Here is a 22,530-nt window from a genome sequence, read left to right as displayed (position 1 = left end):
AGGTCTCCTGGAGGTGAAGGTGGGAGTGGAATTTGGTGCTGTCATTTTTTGGAGGCTAGCCTCAGTGTCCTGGGTTAACACCGGATCGCTGTGTGACCCAACACTGTCCCTCACAGGTTCAAACCCACGAGCAAGGAACCACACCTCGCAGAGCCTCTAAGGAATATTCATAGCAGTGTCATTCCTAAGAGCCGCCAAAGTGGAAGCAACCCAAACACCCAAGAGTTCATGAATGGAGGAACAGAAGGCAGGGTAGCCAAACACTGGGGGCTCAGCAGCTCCCGGTCCATCCCAGGACACAGATGACCTGGACTGATGCTGTGCTGAGGGGTCAGAGGAGGCTGTAAGCCACACGATGGCTATGCACGCGCTCGGAACAGGGAGATCTGAAAAGGTAGAAGGCACATGAGTGTTTGTTTAAGCACCGGCAACGATTGAGAGAGAAGGGATGCCCCCAAAAATGTCTTAAAATCGATGAGTGATATTTGGAACTAGGTGTGAGAGTACAAGCGAAGTGTACATTCAGAGCAGATGAATTTGGCCCTTGGGAAACCTGCATTCGTACTGATTGTGGCAAGAGCTCACATTACCTGTCTAAAAAATTCACCTCTTGAAAATGGGATGTTAAGCGGGTTTTTAGAATATTCAAGACTTGGAGGAGCGTCAGTGCTGATTTTAGAACATATGCCTGGCCCGTCAGCGGCCACCCCGTCTTTGCCCCTGCCCCAGGCCTCCACAGGCGCCCAGCCGCTCCTGGCCCCACGGCCTCCTGGTGTGGACACTGTCAGTACAGCCGCTCAGCATATGCACTTCATCAGCTGACTTGGCTCATTCACTCTCCCCCACCTCTCACATAGCATGTTTCAGTATTTCACTTTTTTGTTTTTTTTTTCAAGTTTTATTTAATTCACTCCCTAGATGGCTGCGCTGGCTAGGGTTGGGCCAGGTCAAAGCTAGAAGCAGGGAGATTGATACAGGTCTCTTATTTGGGTACCAGGGCCTGTACACTTGGGCCAATTTCTGCTGCTTTTCTTAGGTCATTAGTGGGGCAAGGGATTGAAAGTGGAGCTGCTGGGATTTGAACTCGTGCCCTTACAGGTCATAGCAGCTTAACTCACAATGTCTGCATGCTGGCCTCTTTCTTCTTCCCTTTAAGAAAAAATTATTTATGTGGAAGACAGTTACAGAGAGAGGGGGGAAAGAAAAATCTTCATCTGCTGACCCGTTCCCCAGGTCACCACAACAGCCAGATTAGGCAGGTTGAAGCCAGGAGCTTCTTTCCGGGTCTCCAGAGGGTAAGAGGCCCAAGACTTTGGGTCATCCTCCACAGCTTTCTGCTTTCCCAGGAATATAAGCAGGAAGCTAGACCAGAGAGGGAAGCAACTGAGAAATGAACCAACACGCATAACGGATGCTGGTGCCGCTTTAACCCACCAGGCTACCTTGCCCCCCTTCCCCGCTTCCCTGTTAATGACAATAACAGAGATACGCAATTTGTGTGTGCCGATCAGATGGTGAACATTATGTTGCATCATAGTTTTGGCTCTGAGGAGTAATATTATCACAAAAATTCATGAACAAATTATTTGCAAAACCGGCTGTGGGAATTATTTGTCAGTCTTTTTATATTTGCTTGAAAGAGTTCTTTTCAAAATTCTGACTTATCAGACCCTCATCAGGCACAGCATTTGCCAGTACATACTCTGATCTGTTCAAGTTTTGCATTTGGTGGCATCTGTTTTCTGTTTAATTGTGCCATTTGTACGTTGGTTGTCTTAGCTGAGGAACCACGGGCTGATGACCTGAGACGAGGTCACAGAGATGTACTCCAGTGTTTTTTTCTAAGAGGTTTATAACTTTAAATCTGGATGGAGCCTTTTAAATTTAGTCGTTTTTAAAGACTGCTTTGATTATTTGGATTCTTTATCATTTCGTGATGCGTTTTTGGATCAGTTTTCCAGTTTCTGGGGATTCTGGTAGAGCAGACTGTTCTCTGGAGTCCTGTCACCGTGGTCGTGTGGCTCCCAACCAGGAGCAGTAGGTGTCTTTCCACTGATACTGAGCTTTTTAACAACTTTGATTCATGCTTTGGTAGCTTCTGATGTGAATCTCGTACTTTTTTGGTTAAAGGTGTTCAAATTTTCACTCTATTGATACTACTATCAATGCAATTTTTGATCTCATGAGTTTTCATTGCTGATGCACAGAAATACAGTCCAGTTCTGGGTGTTACAGGCTAGGCTGACGTACTTTGCTATGTAATCTTCATGTCATTTGAAAAAACAAAAGACTTTCTTGTCTTGCTGTCCAATCCGGATGGGTTTTATTTCTTTTTCTTGCCTATCTGATTTAGCTGGAAGCTCCGATGCAGTGTTGAACAAAAGTGGTGCGGGCATTGAGCAGAGGTGTTCATTGCTTCACCATAAGTGTAACATCAGATATAGGATCTTGATAACCTTTTAAGAATCTCTCTCACAGCAGGTTAGTGGGGGAGGGAGAGACTGAAGCTCAGTCAGCGCTGACACTGCAAAGGACAGAAGTGGCTGTGGCTAGGGCGGGTTGAAGCCATCTAGGAGTGACACACGGGTGGCAGGGGCCCAAGTGCTTGCCGTCGTCGGCTACCTTAGCCCGTACATTAGCAAGGAGCCGGAGTGGAAGTGGAGCAGCTGGGACTTGAACCGACTCTCATGTGGGGTGGTGAGCTGACTGCACCGCAGTGGCAGCCTCTGCAGATGATCTTTATGAAGTTCGAGAAGTTCCTTTCTTAGCTCTAATTTGTTTTAACGTATTTCTCTTGGGAAGGTATTGGAGTTTGTCACAAGTTTTTTCTGCTTTAGTTGAAGTGAGCTTGTTTACCCGACACTGGGTTTTGATGTTAAACTAAGCTTGCTTTGCTGGGATCAAGCTTGGGCATGGGGTATACTGCTTTTTGTATGCGAATCCTCAGTTAGTGTTTTTCCTAAGGAGTTTTATATTTATGTTCACAAATGAGACTGTTCTGTACATATGATTTTGGGAAGGGGGTCTGGGTTCTTTATTACATTATTGGTCACATAGAATGAGTTGAGAGATAATCTCTTCTTTCCCATCTTTTTTTGTTTCTTTTTCCTGTTTGCAAAGCAGGATTTATTTAGGAAAAAAGGGAAAAAGGGCTCCTGCGATGGGGGCAGGAGGGCACTCTGTGTGTCCAGTGGATAAAACCCCAGACCTACTGCCATAGTGGCAGGAGGAAGGAAAAAGACCCTTTTGTGCCCTTTTTCTGTGGAGGCTGGGGAGCGGGGTGGCAGGCGGTGATTGCCGCTGGTCCTGCACTCAGTGCACTGCTCCCCTCTGGTCCTGCACTCTGTACACTGCTCCCCTCTGGTCCTGCACTCTGTACACTGCTCCCCTCTGGTCCTGCACTCTGTACACTGCTCCCCTCTGGTCCTGCACTCTGCGCACTGCACCCCTCTGGTCCTGCACTCCGTACACTGCACCCCTCTGGTCCTGCACTCCGTACACTGCACCCCTCTGGTCCTGCACTCCGTGCACTGCACCCCGCGGTCATCTGCAGCTGGGCTTTTCTTCATGGGGAAGCTTTAAAATGACATTCAGTCTCTTGTCAATGTCTGTAGAATTTCTATTTCTTCTTGAGCCAGTACTAATGGTTTCTGGGAATTATGTATTTTTCCAGGGTAACTGATTTGCTGCCATAGTGTTGTTCAGTGAGTCCCATCACTTTTTCATTGCTGGTGGGCTGGTGGGAGGCGTGTGCTCTTTCGTTCTGGATTATAGAAAAGTTAGTCTTCCCCCCGTTCAGTTGAACTGAAGGCTTTTCAGTTCTGTTGACATACTTCAAAGGACTTAGCTTTCTGCGTTCGGTGGCTTCCTTACTGTTCTTTTCTATTTTTGTCTGCTTTGCGTATAGTCTACCTTTTTCCTAATGTTTATAGAGTTATGTATTTGAAAGGTGGAGAGGAATTATCTTTGCTGTGCCAGTTCTCTTCAACTTGTCTGAGGCTTCGGCCAAGAGCCAGACACTCCAGCCGGGTCCTCCCACGTGGTGGGTGATGGGGGCGTTTTGGCCATGGTCAGCTGCATTCCCAGGCGCATTAGCAGGGAGCTGGGCCAGAAGCAGAGCAGATGGGACTTGAACTCACACTCTGATATTGGATGCTCATGTCTCAGGTCGCAGTTGAGCTTGCTGTGCTACAGTGCTGCACCCTTCTCATTTCTTCCAAGTTGGGGTATGGTATGTTTCTGTTCCCATTTCCATTCCAAACAGAGTATTAGCTAATTTCCTGTGTGACTTCTTTGCTGTATAGGAGTGTACTGTCTAATTTCCACCAACTATTTTTCCAGTTTTCTTTCTACTCTTTTTAGCTTTGTTCCACTGTCATCAGCAAAGATGCTCTGAATGACTTCCATCTTTTAAAATTTATTGTGTCTTGTTTTGAGAGCTGAACTGTGACATGTGAGGGGGAATATTCCATGCGCACTTCAAAGGCGTGTTTATTCTGCTGTTGTTAGGTGGAGCGTTCGTTGGTGTCTGTCGAGTGTGCGTGGTGGGTGCTGTTGTGCAAGGCCTCCCTGCTCTTGCCCAGTGGCCGCCAAGCTCGGTCCTCGTGGGGAGAGGGCGGCCTGCCGCCTGCACGCCGTTCGGGTTGCACCCGCAGCTCCCCAGACCCGTCATGTCAGGTTTGATATTTCCTCCTGCTCTTAGCTGTATTTATGATTTCTATCTTTGCTTCATGGCTGGAACCTTTTAGGCTAGTAAGTGTTATTTTTTGTCTCTAGTAAAAACTTGTGTTTTGAAGTCTGTTTTGTCTGATAGTGCTGCAGAGAAATCCTGTCTGTTTTGGCTCTGCCTTTACATACAAAGTGCTTTTAAATATATATGAAAAAACAAACTTAGAGACAGCACATAGCTGGCCCGTGCACATTATCCATTATGGTACAGCAAGCCTAGCCTTTTGACTGTAGCGTTTCATTATTTTTAAATGTTTAATTACTGATATAGAATTTCTCAGATTTTGATTGATTTATTTGTTACTGTTTTGTTTTGGGGGGGGGCGGGTAAGATTTTTTCTTCACTTGGTAGAGTTGCTGAAGGAAGCGGGGAGAGATGGATTTTTCCATCTGCTGGTTCACCACCCAAACGGCTGAGCCTGTCTGCAGCCAGGAGCCAAGAGCTTGCTCCAGGTCGCCCGTGTGGGTGCAGGGTCCAAGCACCTGGGCCATCCTCCATTGCTTTCCCAGGCATGTAGCAGGGGGCTGGATCTTAAGTGGAATACCTGGGGCCTGAACTGGAGCTCAGATGGAATGTTGTTCCTACAGGTGGAAGCTTAACTTGCTATGCCACAGGGCTGCTTTGTTTATCTGCAGGGCAGTTTGGGAGAGGCAGATCTCTCATCTGGTGCTCACTCCCCAGATGGTTGGCACGGTCAGAGCTAGGTCACGACAAAGCCAGGAGCCTGGAGCTCGGGCTGGGGTTCCCACCCTGCTGGCATCTCACACTGCTTTCCCAGGAATGTTAACAAGGAGCTAAGTGGGGAGCGGAATAGCCAGGGTTTGAACTGGCATGCACATGGGATGTTGATGTCACAGCGGGTGACTTGACTGATGACGCCGCAACATCAGCCCCTTTATTCCCATAAGAGTTATGGGGAACAGTGTAGCTAAAATGAATGATACAGATTTATTAAAGTTTTTGGCCCTGTTGAGATCTATTTTCCATAATTTATTACTGTCGTCCATACTGCATGTCTAAATAAGCTCGAAGAACACAGATACGTTTACCTGGAGCTGGAGCCCATATGGAACGCGCACATTGCAGGGAGTGAGTGGCTTTACCCATTGTGCCATAAAGCTGGCCCCTGTAGTTACTTGGTAAATCACAGGAGAAACTAAAAAAACTATCTGTGTGCTTTCATCTTTATCTATGTGCTTATCTTTATTTGCATGTGAATTTCCATCTGGTATGTGTGTGTGTCTGTTGGTGGGGGCCCCCTTCACTGTTTCCTATAAGGCTGGTCTGCTAGTAGTTGTTTTAATTTAGGATATTTAAATGTCTTGCTGGTGAACACCTTGGCTGGGTATGGAATGCTCAGTGCGCTGGCTTCCCCCAGCCTCCTGCTGACTGCTGTGGTTCATGGGTACAAGTGTGTGAGGCGCTCCGGTGAGATCACGTATTGCACTGCGGCCCTTCCCAGCATTCGCTGGCTTTGGCAATGCACAGCTGACTGCAGTTTATCCATATGTGCATCTTTGGATTTACTTGGATGTGTGACTGTGTTGTGTGGCCTTTCGGTTCCTCTCTGCTGGACTTGCATGATGTGCGTGTGGTTATGCTGGACAGCCGCATCGGCCCCTGGTTTGCCCACCTGTGTTGCTGTGTCTCCCAGGGCATAAGGTCAGCTGACAGTATCTCGGGCCCGCTGGCCCTAGAGTCCCTCCAGTGGCTCGTCAATTTTATTTGCCGTCCTGGTAAATTCCACAACTTACATTTGATTCCTTTTTTTGTCATGTCTGTCTCTTCACTGACACTCTTGGTGGAACTGTGCTAGTGTTTCACACTTTCACACGTTGTTGCCAGGAGTTCCTTTGTAATCACTGACTTAGATCATTTAATAACTCCAAGATGGAAGTCTCTTCAGGGATAGTTTGTGTTGACTGCTTTTTCCATTTCTGTAGGTGATTTGTAACTTGTAACTTGTTTTTGAAACTTGGGTATTTAAATAGTGAAGCTACTCTGAATGCCACTGTGCCTCTGAGGGAATGTTGGTTGGCTTGGTGCCCTGTGACCACGCTGGTTTGCGTGGTGGTTAATGAGTGGTCAGAGGTCTTTCAATCACTTCAGCCAGTCTTCCAATTTTTTTTTTAAATGCGTTTATTTGAAAGGCAGAGTTGCAGAAAGAGAAGAGAGTTCAGCTGGTTGACTCCTCAAATGGCCACAACAGCTGGGGTCTGGCCTGTGCAAAGCCAGGAGCTTCTTTCAGGTTCCCCCAGCACTTAGGCCACCTGCTGTTGTTTTCTCAGAAGCATTAGCAAGGAGATGGATCATCTGGGGCTCGAACCAGCACCTTGATGGGATGCTGGCACTGTAGGCAGAGATTGAGTGTGCTGCACCATGGCACTGTTTAGTCATGGCTGCTCCACTTCAGGTGGAGTTCCTTGCTAACCAATGTGGCCATTCCATTCACCCAGGAGTTGGACTTCTCTAGCTGAGTGAGCTGCCGCAGGCCGGACAAGTACAAGCCAGGCTGCTGCCTGCCCTGGCCCGTAGCAGCAGTCCTGAAGATGGGGCTTTTGACGCAGTTCCAACCCCAGGCTGGTCCACAGTGACTGTCAGGCTGCTGGGCTGAAGGCCGCCATGGAGTTGGGCAGAGGGCAGTGGGACTTAGGATGAGCTAAAAGGCCGCGGAGATGGAGCTATTTTCTTGAATCAGCATGTCACACACAGTTTGTTGTAAGCTTTTTATTTTTCAGAATTGGGGGGGGGGGGGAATGGATCTTTTGCTTTAATGGGAGGTGAAGGTTTTGGGAGGTCCTTACACTGATCCTGTGGCTGCACATCAAATGATTTTAGAGCAAGCTCCATGGAGTCAGGACTGGTGTGCCCTGGCTATCAGCGTGTCTTATGTGAAAACAAGCAGCAGATCAGGCTGGTTGCAGTCATGTGCAGGAAACTGGAGTTACAGAATTGAGAGCTGGTGGGTTAGACCTGCAGCTGATCACAGAGGAGACCTCAGAACTGCGCGTTGTCTGACTACCACAGCCCCGGGAGGAGCTGATGGTGTGCAGGCACTGTCAGCTTGAACACCAGCTGGTGCCTGTGTGATTGTAAGGTTGCAGGTGACTAATGGCTGGCTCTTGTCTCCCCAGATGACTTCCCAAAGCCACAGATCATCACCCAACCAGAGACCACCATGGCCGTGGTGGGCAAAGACATCCGGTTCACGTGCTCGGCTGCCAGCAGCAGCAGCTCGCCGATGACCTTTGCGTGGAAGAAGGACAATGAGGTTTTGGCCAACGCGGACATGGAGAACTTTGCCCACGTGCGCGCACAGGACGGGGAAGTGATGGAGTACACCACCATCCTGCACCTCCGCCATGTCACTTTCGGGCACGAGGGCCGCTACCAGTGTGTCATTACCAACCACTTCGGCTCCACCTACTCGCACAAGGCCAGGCTCACCGTCAATGGTATGGCTGTCCAGTGCAGAATTCCTTTAAAGCGTGTTCCTTTTCCTGTGCTGGGAAGGTTGTGGAAAGCAGGGACATTGTGACAGCCAGCTTCTGGGCTGTGTTTGGGTAGGAGGAGGGAAGAGCATGTCATTGTTGGCCTGCTGGGCCCCTTTGTCTGTTGGGGTGTCCTGGGTGGCTCTCCATGGGGGACATCATTGCTAGCATGTGTGGAGTGCCTGCCATGGCAGCCTGGCCAGCAGCCATGGACATGCTGGTGTCCAGGACCTGGGGGCTTCCCACGTGATTGGGGTGCACATCCTTGCCTCTTGGCATACTGTGCTCTCAGGGAAGTCGCAGGCCTGCGCTAAGGCAGAGGAGCGGGGCAGTTTCTCTCCTCCTGCCCTGCACTCAGTGGTGGTAGTGGGGTCCCCAGGCAAACGATGGCGCTAGTGGTGCAGAGGGCGTAGACTGATGCCCAGTGCAGTGGGAGTGGGAGTTCTGAGTCCAGACGTGTCCCTGGCTTTGTGTCAGCCTCAGCCACACCTTACCCTACACCTGTGTTTTGCAGTATTTCCATCATTCACCAAAATGCCCTATGACATCGCCATCCGCACTGGCACCATGGCCCGCCTCGAATGTGCTGCCACCGGCCACCCTAACCCACAGATAGCCTGGCAGAAGGATGGGGGCACAGACTTCCCTGCAGCTCGCGAGCGACGCATGCACGTCATGCCCGACGATGATGTGTTTTTCATCACCGATGTGAAAATAGATGACATGGGGGTTTACAGCTGTACTGCCCAGAACTTGGCCGGCTCCATTTCTGCTAACGCCACGCTCACTGTCCTAGGTTTGGCCACTGATAACTGTGTGTTTGTGTGTGTGTGTGTGAGAGAGAGAGAGAGAGAGAGAGAGAGAGAGACACACACAGGCAGACTGACAGACATGGAGAGAGGGAATGAATGGTGTGTGTGGGGAGGGAAGTTGCAGGTATTAGATCCTTCTCTTGGTTAAGCTTCTGTTGCCCGGTGGAGTGTGGGGACCCACTCACTGTACTGGCGGCTGCTTTTGAGTCTTGGCTTGCTAAAGTGTTTCTGGAACAAGTGGTTCCATTTGATTTTAAAGAAAATTGGCAGCTGTCAGTGATTCAGGAGTCTTTGTAAGACTCAGGCCTGCGACATCTAAATATGCCTTGCCTGCTACATCAGGCAGGCTGGGTGTGCCCTTGGTTAAGAACAAGTCCACAGCGCTGTCTTGGGAGTCCACTGTCTGTGATGGGGGCCCCAAGGATGGGTCTCCCGTGGTAACAGCATGTTCTCATTTCCTGCAGAGACTCCATCCTTGGCAGTGCCCTTGGAAGACCGTGTGGTATCTGTGGGAGAAACCGTGGCCTTCCAGTGTAAAGCCACCGGGAGTCCCCCGCCCCGCATCACCTGGCTCAAGGGAGACCAGCCGCTGAGCCTGACCGAGCGCCACCACTTCACCCCGGGCAACCAGCTGCTAGTTGTGCAGAACGTGGTGGCTGAGGATGCAGGCCGCTACACCTGCGAGATGTCCAATGCGCTGGGCACGGAGCGCGCCCACAGCCAGCTGAGCATCCTGCCCACCCCTGGCTGCAGGAAAGACGGGACCACCGTGGGCATCTTCACCATCGCGGTGGTGTGCAGCATTGTGCTGACGTCACTGGTCTGGGTGTGCATCATCTACCAGACGAGGAAGAAGAGCGAGGAGTACAGCGTCACCAACACAGGTCTGTGGGAGGAGCGAGCGGGGATGTTGCTACAGCACAGAACGTGGCAGTGTTACCAGGGCTCTGGAGAACTCCAGGCCATCATTCCAGGAAGCTGAGCACACCCTCCACACTGCACGCTGAGCTCTGCAGCCTGCTGCTTCCAGAAGGGCCCTTGTGTGTCCTGTCCACACAGCCTTGACAGGGAGGATGCATTTCAGACCCAGATGGTGAATACGTGCGTGCGTTTCTTGCCACATTCCCCTCATGTTGCATTGTCCTGTTTCCCTGCAGATGAAACCATCGTGCCACCAGATGTCCCAAGCTACCTCTCTTCTCAGGGGACCCTTTCAGACCGGCAGGAAACTCTGGTCAGAACCGAGGGTGGCCACCAGGCCAACGGACACATCGAAAGCAATGGTGAGGCCATGTCCCCAGAGTTCCCTGTGGCTCCTGGCCCAGGCCAGTCCAGGAGGCTGCGTGACCCAAGGCTTCTTTGTTGTCTTTTGGCCCTCATCTTTGTAAGGCCTGCAGAGCTTTACGGTCCTGTCACTTGGGAAGTCACTGCATTTGGTGTAGTGTCTTCCAGGCAGAAGAAGGGAGGGTTGCCTCACCTAACGGTGCCAGGTCAAGAGGCCAACTCCCTGTGTGTGCAGGCTCAGCCAAGTACAAGTAGTGAAGTCCAACATGAAGTGTCTTCAGTGCCCGAATGGTACACTGTCAAAGCTGTTTGGCATTCACACTGTACTGGGTGCTGATGGAGGATGCACACAGATTACAGATAGGGTTTCTTACAGATAAAAGCTTGCCTAAGTGTGGGGGTATCCCTAGGAGCCCAGGGAACAGCTTCTGGGGATACTGAGGAACGAGCCTGGGGGGCAGCAGCCAGGAGCCCTCAGGACTCGGGCACGGAATGCCTGGGTACTTGTCTGGCGCTCCCAGGGTTGTTCCTTATGAGAAGGGCGGCTTGAAAAACATGCCATCCCCTCAGCTGTCACAGCAGTCTGCTCTTCCAGAAAGCACATTTGTGAAAGAGACGATGCTGGAGGCCCTGCCCGTTCCTTCTCACCTGGTGGGGATCTCTTGCAGGTGTTTGTCCGAGAGATCCAGGCCTCTTCCCTGAGGTGCATGGTCACGGCGTCGCGTGCAGGCAGCCCCAGCTCTGTGCTGTGTACAGTAAAGAACCGTGGAAGACGCTGGAGAAAGCAGATGGCCCTCCCGGCCTGCCTGCGAAGGGTATGTGGGGCTGCTGCTTGTGGAGATGAGCATGGGGTTGGGCTCCCTTCCTGGAGGAAGATGCCTCACTGCCCTCTGCCTGCCTCAGAACTGGGTGGTGTTCAGTGTGCACACAAGCAACTCTAACCTGGGTCTAGGTCAAGTGCAGAATGGTCTGTGCTGGTGTGGAAAGCCCGAACGGCACTTTCCTTAGCAGCAAGCATTGAATATTGTGAGTAGTTGAGAAGAGTGCGGCACCTGATTTAATGTTATCCTGCCGTCCATTCTGGGCACACCAGCAACCTCGTCATCTCAGTGCCGCTGTCCTGTCCTGTTTTTGACAGCATCCTTTGGGAGAGCAGGGTAGACGGCTGATGCCCCAGGCCGTGCTGTGGGGGTGGAGAGCAGCGGCCATGGTTCTCACCAGTCTTTGGCTCTGTCCTTCAGACCACGGCGGAACAGTCTTGTGCAGTGACTGCAGCTCTGCGGGGGACAGTTATTCCAAGGACCAGGCCTTGCAGTATCAGCCTGTGGCCAGGGATGCTACGCAGCCAAGTACATTGAGCAGCCCGGAGCCCAGCCAGAGTGACCGAGAACATTCTCCTCATCCTCCGGGTGGTGGGACTGCAGATGGATCCCACATCGACTGCAGGGGGTCCTTGTACCCCAGCAACCACGACAGAATGCCCACAACCACACAGCAGCCAGCAGCACCTCTGGGCGGGAAAGGTAACCTTTGTACTGCCAGCGGCCGCTAGCTGGGTACGGGGCAGCCGAGCGGCCGGAGGCTCTGACCTGCCTCTTCTCACCTGGAGGATCTTTCTGGGATGTCAGCCAGGTTGTGTGAAGCGGACGCCGCCGAGCACAGGCCGTGTGCAGCCCCCGGGAGCCAGCCCGGCACTTGATGGTTCCCTGCGGGCATGTCCCCCAGGCCTGTGACTCGAGGCCTTGCCACGCACAGGACAGCTCCCTGGGAAACACAGGGGGCCGAGAAGCTAGGCTTGGTCTACCTCAGCTCTGGCCATGGCAGGACTCCGGCAGAGGGAGGAGCCTGTGAGGAAGCGTGGCTGCAAGTGTCTGCGCTGTACAGAGGTGCAGCTTCCGCATGGAGGCTCCATGGCTGAACAGACTGCCAGAGGTAGCATGCGAGAGGCTACTTGTGTACAAATGGCAGAAAAAAGTATTTGATACCATTGTACATAAGAGTTTTCAGAGATTTCATATATATTATATCTTTTACAGAGGCTATTTTAACCTTTAGTGCATGGTTAACAAAAAAATTACACAGTTTTGACACTATTATTTTTCCTATCAGGTTGCTGTTTAATGTTGGAGAGGGTGAGGGACAAGTTTTGGTGCCTTAATGCGTGGCTGGAATTTAGCGGCTAAAACCACCTTTGTTCCAGGAGCGGGTGGGGCGGGAGGAGGGGAAGCTTGCGTTTGTGTTGCACGTGGCTGCTCGGCAGTCAGAGCTGTGGGGCGCTCACCTCGCGGACAGGCACTTTGGCTCTTCAGGTTTCCAGTTCGTTCTTGACGGAGCACAAGGACAGCGGCTGACCTGTCACGGGCAGCTGGTCAGACAGGGAAGTTCGTCCTAACAGATGCGCCCGGCAGGTGTTTTAGAGGCTGGCTCCCAGGCTGCTGGCGTTGGTTCCTGTGGATTTTCAGTTCTGCCAATAGAATGAAAAAGGAAACAGTTCTTACTTTTCAGGGCTTGCTATTTCTACTGAGGATCCAGAGCAGGCCTCTGCCCACGATTCCCTCAGCAGGTGGAACTGGGCTCCGACTGTACAAGATTTAGCCCTTGACCTCGGTTCTGGGTATATTTGCACTTTGGAGATCTGTTGCTAACCATCTTGTGAGTGCCAGTGTATTATAAATCAGTGAAAACTACATTGGAACAAGGTCCTTAACACTCAGAAAGCAAGTGCCTTTAGCTTCGATGCTAAAAGAGGGGACAAAATACTTATCTTACTGCCAGATGTCATCACTGTTTCAAAAGGTAAGCACATCGAGAACTGTAGTTAACAGCTACATAATAATGTTACTTCCACAAAATACGTGAATCTGCTGCTTCTGAGAGGCAATGTGAAAGAGGAAGTATTACTTTTATGTACAAAGTTATTTATTTATAGAAATTTTGGTACAATGTACATTGCAAAACATGTAAAATATTGAAGTGTCTAACAAATGGCATTGAAGTGTCTTTAATAAAGGTTCATTTATAAATGTTACGTATGTGGCAGGAGTCGTTTTTACATACGGGTATTTCTTACAAACTCAGCTATCATGCCATAAAGTATCCCTTTTTCCCCCAAAATGGGGAAAAAAACCCAGACACAGCTGCATTCCTGAAATTTAGCTGTGCGCCCCTCTCCACATGGAGCCTGTCTGGCAGGCTGTGCAACCCCAAAGCTGCATGAACATAGGGCTCAACGCTTGGGGAGCACAGTGTGAGCTGGCCTACCTTCCCTCCAGGATGGAGACCCCAGGCCCTTGGCAGCTGCTCACCTCCCGTCACTCACCGCTCGGCACCCTGGGTCCCTCCTCTATGATACAGTCGCATGCTTTTCTGGGTGAAATCTGAAGGTAATTCAGAGCAGCAGGCTTCCTGTCCAGCCACATGCCTGCCGCACACCTGTACTGCAACAAAGCTGGGCCCCTCCAGTGAGGGGAATTAACCCAAGGAAGAAACACATGGCAACTTTGGCCCCAAATCTACTTCTTTTTGCCAAGCTAGCCTTTTTGTTTAAATTAGAAGCATCTTGTCTTCTGCTGAATCCAGCCTGTGGTACCCAAAATGAAAAAGAGCAGATGGACGCTCAGAAGGGACTGGCCTTGGCACTACCCAGCTTGTTTATTAAAGGGGGCCAGAGGAAACTGTTCAAGGCAGCGCCACAGAGCCAGCTGCCTCTCTCGACTGCCTGCCAGGGAGCCTGCAGCCGATAGCTGCTCAGCACTGCAGGCTCAACAAAGGGGCCCTAGAACTGTGGAGGTCAGGTGGCCAAGCCACCGGCTACTCACCTGGCAGGCTCCCTTCTCAGGAGTGGCTCTTCTTCACGGGGTCTTCCTGCCAACTTCTCCCAGCAGGCTGCGCGTCTGGTCGTAAGTCCCCAGGAAGATGAAGCCGCCCAGGCTTATGGCTGTCATGCGAGGGAGGATGCCTGCAAATAACCTGGGAACAGAGAAGAGTTCAGGACATGTGTGTACAGAAAGGGCAACTTCTAACACCCACAGCTTGTGTAACTTAACTTCCTGTGCTCAGTATGCCCACACAAAGCACTGAAAATGTTTTTCTTTTTAGAAGGGCACTAAATTACATTCCTAAGGAGACTTGTTGATGTTTGAGACCAGCTGTTTGTTGGCTAAATGGCTACAGACCAAACAGCTCACTTGTTAACACTCTGAGTTAAGGACATACACACTCTGTCAAATAGTTGCCTTGGAAAATATGTAGGCTCTTCTCTGCTAAGAAACATGGTCTTCATAAAAAGGAGCCCGAGGGCTAAATCCTAGGCCAGGCCAGGCCCCGCCCCCCAAGGGCCCATGTGGTCCTGAGTGGGACGGGGATGGTTCATGGCCAACTCTGCGCTCCCACAATACAGCGCCCAGTCTCCATGGATTGCCTGTTCCTTTTCCTGGCCTGTTTAAGCACTGTAGGGTGACAGGGCCACCGGAGGGGAGGGAACAGCACTGACACCTAGGCTCAGCCCACCACAGAGTGTCACTGGGCACACGCTCACACTTGCAGACAGGATCCAAACCATGCATAGAGGCGTTCAGAGAAGTTCTCTGCTGCACTGCGGAGCCGAGACTACAAATGACACACGTCTGGTCGTCAGGAAGCAGTGGAAAGCTGGCGGGGCAAGATGGGGCAGCTGACAAGGATGAGGCCCCCAGAGACACCAATATGTTAGACTATACAAAGCAGCCATGACAACAAGGCCTCCAGCCCCATGTGCGCTATGACTACATGTCTGAAACAAACAGGCTGTCCCAAATAGGAGCATCCCAATGGTTTGCCCTTAGGAGGAGATATCCAGCCTTTAAATCACCCAGTGAAAACTACATGTGAAGTGTAAGAGCCACGGCAGGCACTTGCCCTGAGATGCCAGTTAGGTGATCCCCAGCCCATATCATGGTCTCCAGGGCAACACATCTTGCCACTTCTGGATCCCAGCTTCCTGCTGATGCAGCCCCTGCGAGAAACAGTGGGCTCATGTACCTGGGTCCTGCCACCCATGCAGCAGCCTCAGCTCCTGGCTGGCAGAGGCCCTGGCCCTTGCCTGCCTCCATCCCAGCCCAGGTCACTGCGTGCCTGTGCAGAGCGACCCCGCAGAGGGCAGAGTGCCCATGCCGCTCTTGTGCCCTCTGAGCACGTTTCCAATATACATCTCTCCTACAGAATGGAAAGCCTCTTTTTCCGATCTAAAAAGCAACCATCAAAAGTTCCATAATAATAAAAAATTGCTCAGCTCAGCGTCTTGCCGACTGCTCTTGTATGAAGAGGGTACTGAAGGCTAAAGTCAAACATGACTGCTTTGAGGCCCCTGCTTTGATCTGGTCTGAAAACCAGTTGGAGGTCCTTGCCCCTGTCCAACAGGAGCGTAAAAGGCAGGCAGCAGGAGCTGAGCTGAGCCACAAAACTCACCTGCCTGTAGGACCAGTCGCATTTCTAAAAGCCAAGGTTTCGCTGAGCTCTTGGGCAGGGCAGATGGAGGCCGTTATGGTTTCCCTAGATGACAACTGAATCCAAGCAGGTAATTACAGCCTCAGTCACTTGCAAAGTGAGCAAGCAAGTCCAAAGACAGACTTCTCAGTGGGGCAGGGCTGCGTCCCTGTGACTTCGGATCAACTGAGAATGTTCTAAGCACTAAGCATCGGGCTGAGCACTGAGTGGGACCTCGTGGCAGAGTCTGCAGAATCAAAGGCCAGTAGACTGTCACAAGGGCAGCAGGAGGAAGCAAGCCCAGACTGACACGGTTTCCATCTGCTCTGCAGCCACTCGGGCAAATGACCACATAGTGCTTGTATTGAGCAAAGTGCCCAGGAGCACCTATTTCTGGCCAGAACATGGATTGGGTAGAAAAGTGGTCACCCCTGGGATTTACCACGAGGGGCACGGTTGGGAGAAGGGACCAGCTGCAACACTTGCAGAGCAGTAAGCTCTGAGTGCTCAGCGAGCGGGGAGGCCACTCTGGCTTTGGGCCTAGAAGCCAAACAGGAGGCAGCCGAGGGTCAGGAGGGCTGGGACGCCTGGGACCACAGCTCAGAGCAGCTCCTCTCCACATGGGAGCAGGACTTCCTCTGGTTTTTCCATTACTGTCTTACTGTCAGACTGTTACCTTTTATCACATTAATGAGGGGGCTAATTAAAACTCATTGGATTTTAAGTGGCAGCCTTGGCTGCCTAGAATGCTTAGCCAGGCATTACATTGCACTCATCAAGTATAGCCCAAGACTTTCAGGAAACAAAAAAACGCTAATGCCCTGCTCAGGCGTAACAGCATGGAGCCAGCACTGAGAGGCCTCTAACCCTGATGCTAAGTGCTTTCAGGAGTCAAGGATGCACCACAACTGAGCTGGGAAGACTTGTTTTTAATCACAATAGATCCTTCCCTACAGGCCTTTGCAGGGTTAGCTATCTCAACAATGCTTTTTCCAGAGAGGCAGACACGCCAAGACCCTATCCCGCCCTGTCAGGCTGAGCCAACCACAGAGCTTTGACAAATAGCTGCCACACAGCCTACCACGACTGGAAGATAAGGCTGACACGTGGCAGTTTGACTTTATGATCTAAAAAGCTGCCACTGCCACCAGCTGTACATGGCCCAGGCATCACAGGAAACACGCATCGACCTTGAACCTGCCACTCAAGTTCTTCCAAGCCCCTTGTTCTCTGGTCAGTGTGGGTCTGGAGGCAGAACGTGCCAGCTCGGACTCCTCTCAAGGCATGGGCCATCCATCAGGGCAGGGCCTGCCAGCTACTAGCCTGCCCTTCCCTTGCCCTTGCTCGACTCCACTGGCCAGCTCTGCAAGACCCGGTCCTGGCCTCAGAACTGTGCTGCTCCTCAGGCAAGCAGCAGGAGCCAGCAGAGCTGTGCCACATGAGCCATTCTTGTCCCTCCCTTCACGGAGAATTCTTACAGAAAGCTCGAGCTATTCTCCTGTCAGAACCACGCCTGGGCCCTCTGCTACCTGCCACGTGTTCCCTGGAACAACAAACAGCTGAATTAAAATCACTGTGTGCATGAAGAGCCTCGAGAACGGCTCGCTCTACCCTGGGAGCAGGAGCTGGTGCTGCCCCGCTGGCCTCCGGAGCACTGTGGCAGCTACCGCTGGCTCTCACACACAGCTCTCTGCTCAGTGCTCCCAGAGGCAGCTCTGCTAAAGCAATGGAGGAATAACTGACAGTGTTTTCAGGCCTAGAAGCTACAAGTTGGTGACACTTGATTAACACCACTAAATAATACTTCTCAAATGACCTGCAGCCGAGGAGCCCCGTGCCCCAGCACGCTGTAAGCTGTTACTAACACAAGTATCAAACCGGCAAGGCCTTCTTCGACCAGTGCCATCTTCACTTACTGGCATTGCTGTACTATGTAACCCAGGTCTTGCTTGTCAGTGCTGCAGCCTAGATATGTGACTGCCTTCCAACTTCAGGATGGCCCAGGATGCTGATGGCTGGCCCAGAACACTCCATCTGGCTGAGCCCCACCCTCTCATACATGCAACTGCAAATGTAACACTGCAGACAGCACAGAGACTGGATGAGAACATATGCACAGGAAAGCAGCAGACATGCTCATCCGGTGTCAGGCCCAGGAGGAAGAGGCAGGCAGGCACAAGAGGACAGACGGGTGAACATTTCCATGGCTTCTTACCCTGCCACGCCCTGGGACCGCCAGACACCGTGCAGGGCAGAGAGCACATTCCCAGTGGCCATGCTGGAGCCAGCCTGCAGAAGGAGACAGCAAAGGGGCAGCTGTTACCTTGCCAAACTCCCCATGAGCAAGCCGGGTCCCCAGCACCCCCGCCTGGGACATGGTTCCAGGTGGACTTTGGGGCACCTTGAGACTCGATCGTGTCTCGCTTGCCCAGCAGAGTTCGCCTTCAGATGTGTGGCTAGCAGAGACCTGGCCCCCGGCTCCCGGAGAAGCTGCTTGACGGAACTCAGCTGCGTCTAACTACTACCCAGGCCAAAGGCTGCAAGTAGCATGGGACGCCCTGAGGATGAAGAGAGCCATCTACATAGAGGGGACACTAGGACGCTCGCCTCGGTAATGAACACTGAAGAAAGAGCCATGTGCAATTTGAAATGGCTGACGCTCTTCCGTCTACTACCCTGCGCACGGGAATTCTGCCCGGACTCCGCCCTTTCTCTGGTTCAGTCCAGAGAGTTATGTGTATGGCATTCTTTGAACTTTCCAGCTTTTCAACTATTTTTCTTTATGATCATTAATAAAATGTATCTCTTCTGGCATCTGTTTTTGGATGTCTTGCAGATGGCATGAAGCTCATCAAACTCTGATCCTCAGAGCTCTTACCTCCACCCCCCCAAACTACAACAAAATACTCTGAATATTATCACAAGGCAGAGGCCCCCGCTGCCCTGTGTGCACACGGAAGCTAGGTGAAAGTGGACTGAGAGAGGCCAGATGCCAAAGTTGTGGGCATGGCATGAGAGGGGCACTGTTCTGTCAGTGTCAGTTGTATTAATGGCTCGGTAGGAGGCACAAGGTGCTGTCCCAGCCAGGGGCTCCGACACTGTAGCTCCTAGAGCATCCTCAAGTCCCAATGCAACACACAAACTGTCCACTGCGCCCACATGCCATGGCGTTACCCCTTACCTTTGCCAACATGATCCGTGTCTTTGCCACATCCAGGGGTGTGGTGACTGCGGCTGCGCACGCACCTGTGTATGGAGACCCAACAGTCAAGTGAGAGCCTGTTCACTGGATGCTAACATTTTATTTTCATTTGTAACTCCTAAGTGGCCCAATCACTTCTTTACATCTACCTGCCTGATCCAGGAACTGCTTGCTTGATGCACTCTGCCCCTCGCTGCATCTCTGACAATGAAGGAGAGCTCCAAATGTAAGAGGTGCAGTGTAACCTTGACCCTCTCAGGGAGAAACACGAGGCCCTATCATCTATCTGGCTTTTCCATGGACTGGCTTTTATGGGACACGCCTGTGGGTGGCACCCAGCCCCAGAGTCCTCAGCCAGTCCCTGCCATTCTGGGGATCACTGTGCTTTCCCTGCAAGAGGACTGCAACACTTCTGCTCTGTGCATAGCTGACTGCATGGAGTCCCGAGCACCACAGGGTGTGTGTGAGAAAGGGCTGGGTTCTCCCGGTTACCCCAGGAAAACTGCCCAGAGGTCACAGGCTCCTTTTGATGGGACAGTTCGCGTTATTCTCACTTTTGAGCTATCTTCCACGGGCCTTCTCCGCGCCTCCCTCCTTCCTCACGTTCCCTTTACTTCTCTGTATCTACATGCCGTCATTGCCAACTGTCCTTTAAAAATAGGGTTGATAACTACGGAAAAAATTGAAAGACCTTTTTTGTTCATGTAAACCACAGCGTGTGGCGTCCATGTTTTATGTAACACAGCACAAAGCTACCTTTTCAACCCCAAGGCCATCCAGGCTCCGGGGGCTGAGTGGAGCCCGGAGAGCGCGCAGGCTGCCCTCCCTCCGAGGGCCGGGCACGGACAAGTGACTGCTGGCTTTCTCAAAGGCGCACCTCACCCACTTCCCGTGTGCCAGTTCTAGTTTCCCCTGAAGTTCACCTTGGACCGAGCCATGTGTATTAACATGTGTATTAGAATCACCTTGTTTTAACCAATTTTGGAGTATAAATTTATAAAACAGCAAACACTTTGTTCTAACTTCAAATCTTACCTGAGATTACCTGCTAAATTTTTAAAATTTCATGGCCCTGGCCCTGAAAACCTACTCTTCTAACTTTTATAGACTAAATAATGTGCCCTACAAGAGTAAGTATCATTTCAGTTATAGGAAAGGACCCAGGAAAGGTTCACATCCATCTTTAAAAAGAATCCTTGGAAAGAAAAAAGCAACAACCTAGTAATATCTCAAGCGTCCTACTCTAAACATCAGGTATTTGGTTTTGTTTACTCTACTGGCAGCAGATCCAACAGGGTCTGGCCAGAAAGAACAAAGCTGCTCCGGCTGGCCAGCCTCAGGTAGAATCCTCCCTCTCCTGTGAATGGATCTCATCAGACAGATCCTCATTCCCACATGCCCCGGGACAGCAAGCCTGCAGGTGCACAAACCGCTCCTTCCCGAGCGGCAGCTTAGCACAGGACTGCAGACCGACACTAAGCCCCAGGCCGGGGCTCCTGACCACTGGTTTTCTAGTGACCTCAGCTTTCTCACATACACAAAGACGACAGATCCAGAGTACAGGCAGTGGGGGAGTCCATGCCAAATGTCTCAAATTCCACTGGGTTCACAGCACTGCGCAGAGTAAGCAGTTCTGCTCTCGACAGGGAGAACTCGTGACTGACTCTCCTTCATCTCTAACCAGGACACCCAGTGGGCATTCGAAGCTGCTTACCGAGCACCCTGGACAGGTGTCTGTAGTACTTGCAAAGTAAAAATTTCAACATCTTCTAGGAAGGAGGGGCTGAAGCTGGCATCTGTGGGTGCTTCCTTCAGTGACTGTTTTCTCTAGAATTAACGTTTGCTGTCTTACTGATTAACTTATGCCCAGGCCACATGGTCAGAATGGAGCCCAGTTCTGCATGTTTGGACTTTCCACTCTGTGATGACTCTGACGTAGCTTCGAAGAAAGGCAAATTCACATCTATCTGGTTGTTAACACTGGATCACCTGCTTGAAAATGCGTGTAAACTACGTCCACAAATTCAACAGACCTAATGGTTGATAGAGGACATCTAATACATTTGAAAACTAATCAAAGTCCTCTCGACCATGAGTAAAAGTTTACCTTTGAGTGTCTGCCACTATTCTCTTACAGATTTAGGTTTCATGAAAGTACCAGCAAAAAAGGCTAAGGACAGAAGCACATATGCTTAAACAGGCCCCTAATTTTACTAGCCATGACGGAAACTATGTTTTATGTAAGTTACTAACTAATAAGTCAACCTGAGTCTCTTCAAACACAAGGATTTCTTGAGTTCAGAGACCATGCAATGCTCTCCATAAGGCTGTAGGAAGGGGGCCAGGCTTTGGCACAGCAGGCTGAGCCACACTGTGCAACACAAACATCCCTTATGAGCCTCAGTGAGTCTTGGCTATTGCTCTGCTGCCAATCCGCCCCGACAACGCCCCTGGGGAAGTAGCTGATGAGGGCCCTGGCACCCATGTGGGAGACCTGGGTAGAGCTCCAGGTTCTGTGCTTTCACCTGGCCTGTGCCATACAGCCACTCAGGAAGTGAACAAGCCCTCTACTCTCAAATCAATCAGTCCATCTTTTTTTTTTTTTTAATGGCTCCAAGAAGGGTTTGTGAAGATGAGGAACTAGAGTAACTTGTCAGCCCTGGACTTGCAGTTACAATGCGCTTATTTTCCACATTTGCCCTCAGGGAGCTGTAAGCTACTGGTCATAAATACAAAGAACACACTAACATGGGAGACAGGAAATGACTCGGTGTAGCAACTACGGGTGGCGGGCTGCCGAAGGTCTCCACTGACTGTCAGGCCAGCTGCTTTCCAGGCCCACAATCTGGGAGACCAGACTACACCTCCCACTTCCTGGGGCAACAAGGGCTCAGCTCTGGAGCGCCAATGCAGTGCCGCCCGCCGTGCCTGTTCCTCCGGACTCCAGGATCCCAAGCAGTGCTAGAGGAATGGGGGACACCTTGGCACCCCTCTTGCACGCAGGCGGCACAGAGGCACCCCAGAAGCAGCCACACTTCCTGACAGGAATGCCACTGCCCAGTGTATTCTTAACGCCAAGCTGGGCTTTTTCATTTGCACCCTAAATAATCCTTCACCCTATTTCAGACTTTCGAGCCCCGGGGGAGGGTGAAGTTACTCCCCTCCTGTTCTTCTTTCCTACAGACTTTAACAAGGCACTTATTAACTGGCACTGTTAAAACAGAAGTGTCATGATAGTAGCGGAAGTGCTAACTATGCAGACTCCGCTAAGGTTTTCAGGGTTTAAGTCTGGAAATTAACCTGAATTGAGGAAGTTGGCAAAGTCCTTTTCCCCAGGTTTAACCCCTGACCAGAAGCCAAGAGCATTTCTAAGCATGACCAGCCATCAACACCTCCCATCTCCAGAGACACTCTGGAGATCTGTGCCAAGGTGCTGATGACACAGGCACAGGGAAGGAAGTGTCCTTTGGAGGGCCTGGAGAAGCGCCCTGGGGTGACGATGTGGCCAACGCACCCTTGGAACCGCACATGGGCATGAGAACTCTGGGT

The 22,530-nt window shown here is 51.2% G+C and overlaps 2 protein-coding genes across 3 annotated transcripts in view; one reads left to right on the top strand and one right to left on the bottom strand.

Moving 5' to 3' along the window:
• The window catches only part of LRIG1 (leucine rich repeats and immunoglobulin like domains 1), a 114,255-nt gene extending 102,252 nt beyond the window's left edge, over nt 1-12,003 (top strand). The window contains exons 13-18 of the mRNA XM_040994779.1: nt 7,864-8,184; nt 8,735-9,016; nt 9,497-9,916; nt 10,190-10,315; nt 10,985-11,131; nt 11,558-12,003. Of these exons, the coding sequence (XP_040850713.1) occupies nt 7,864-8,184; nt 8,735-9,016; nt 9,497-9,916; nt 10,190-10,315; nt 10,985-11,131; nt 11,558-11,868 (1,607 nt within the window). The 3' untranslated portion in view covers nt 11,869-12,003. The remainder of the gene's footprint in view (nt 1-7,863; nt 8,185-8,734; nt 9,017-9,496; nt 9,917-10,189; nt 10,316-10,984; nt 11,132-11,557) is intronic.
• A 3-nt stretch (nt 12,004-12,006) lies between these two features.
• Nucleotides 12,007-22,530, bottom strand: part of SLC25A26 (solute carrier family 25 member 26) — a 101,439-nt gene continuing 90,915 nt past the window's right edge. For both annotated transcript variants that reach the window (XM_040994781.1, XM_040994782.1), the window contains 4 exons: nt 18,961-19,025; nt 17,995-18,068; nt 14,135-14,285; nt 12,007-12,780 (listed from right to left, as the gene is read on the bottom strand). In XM_040994781.1, the coding sequence (XP_040850715.1) occupies nt 14,168-14,285; nt 17,995-18,068; nt 18,961-19,025 (257 nt within the window). In that variant the 3' untranslated portion in view covers nt 12,007-12,780; nt 14,135-14,167. The remainder of the gene's footprint in view (nt 12,781-14,134; nt 14,286-17,994; nt 18,069-18,960; nt 19,026-22,530) is intronic.

The sequence above is a fragment of the Ochotona curzoniae genome, unplaced genomic scaffold (assembly GCF_017591425.1).
Source record: "Ochotona curzoniae isolate NIBS_2020 unplaced genomic scaffold, NIBS_Ocur_1.0 contig_908, whole genome shotgun sequence".
Classification (NCBI taxonomy): Eukaryota; Metazoa; Chordata; class Mammalia; order Lagomorpha; family Ochotonidae; genus Ochotona; species Ochotona curzoniae.
This window is presented reverse-complemented; position numbering and strand designations above follow the sequence as displayed.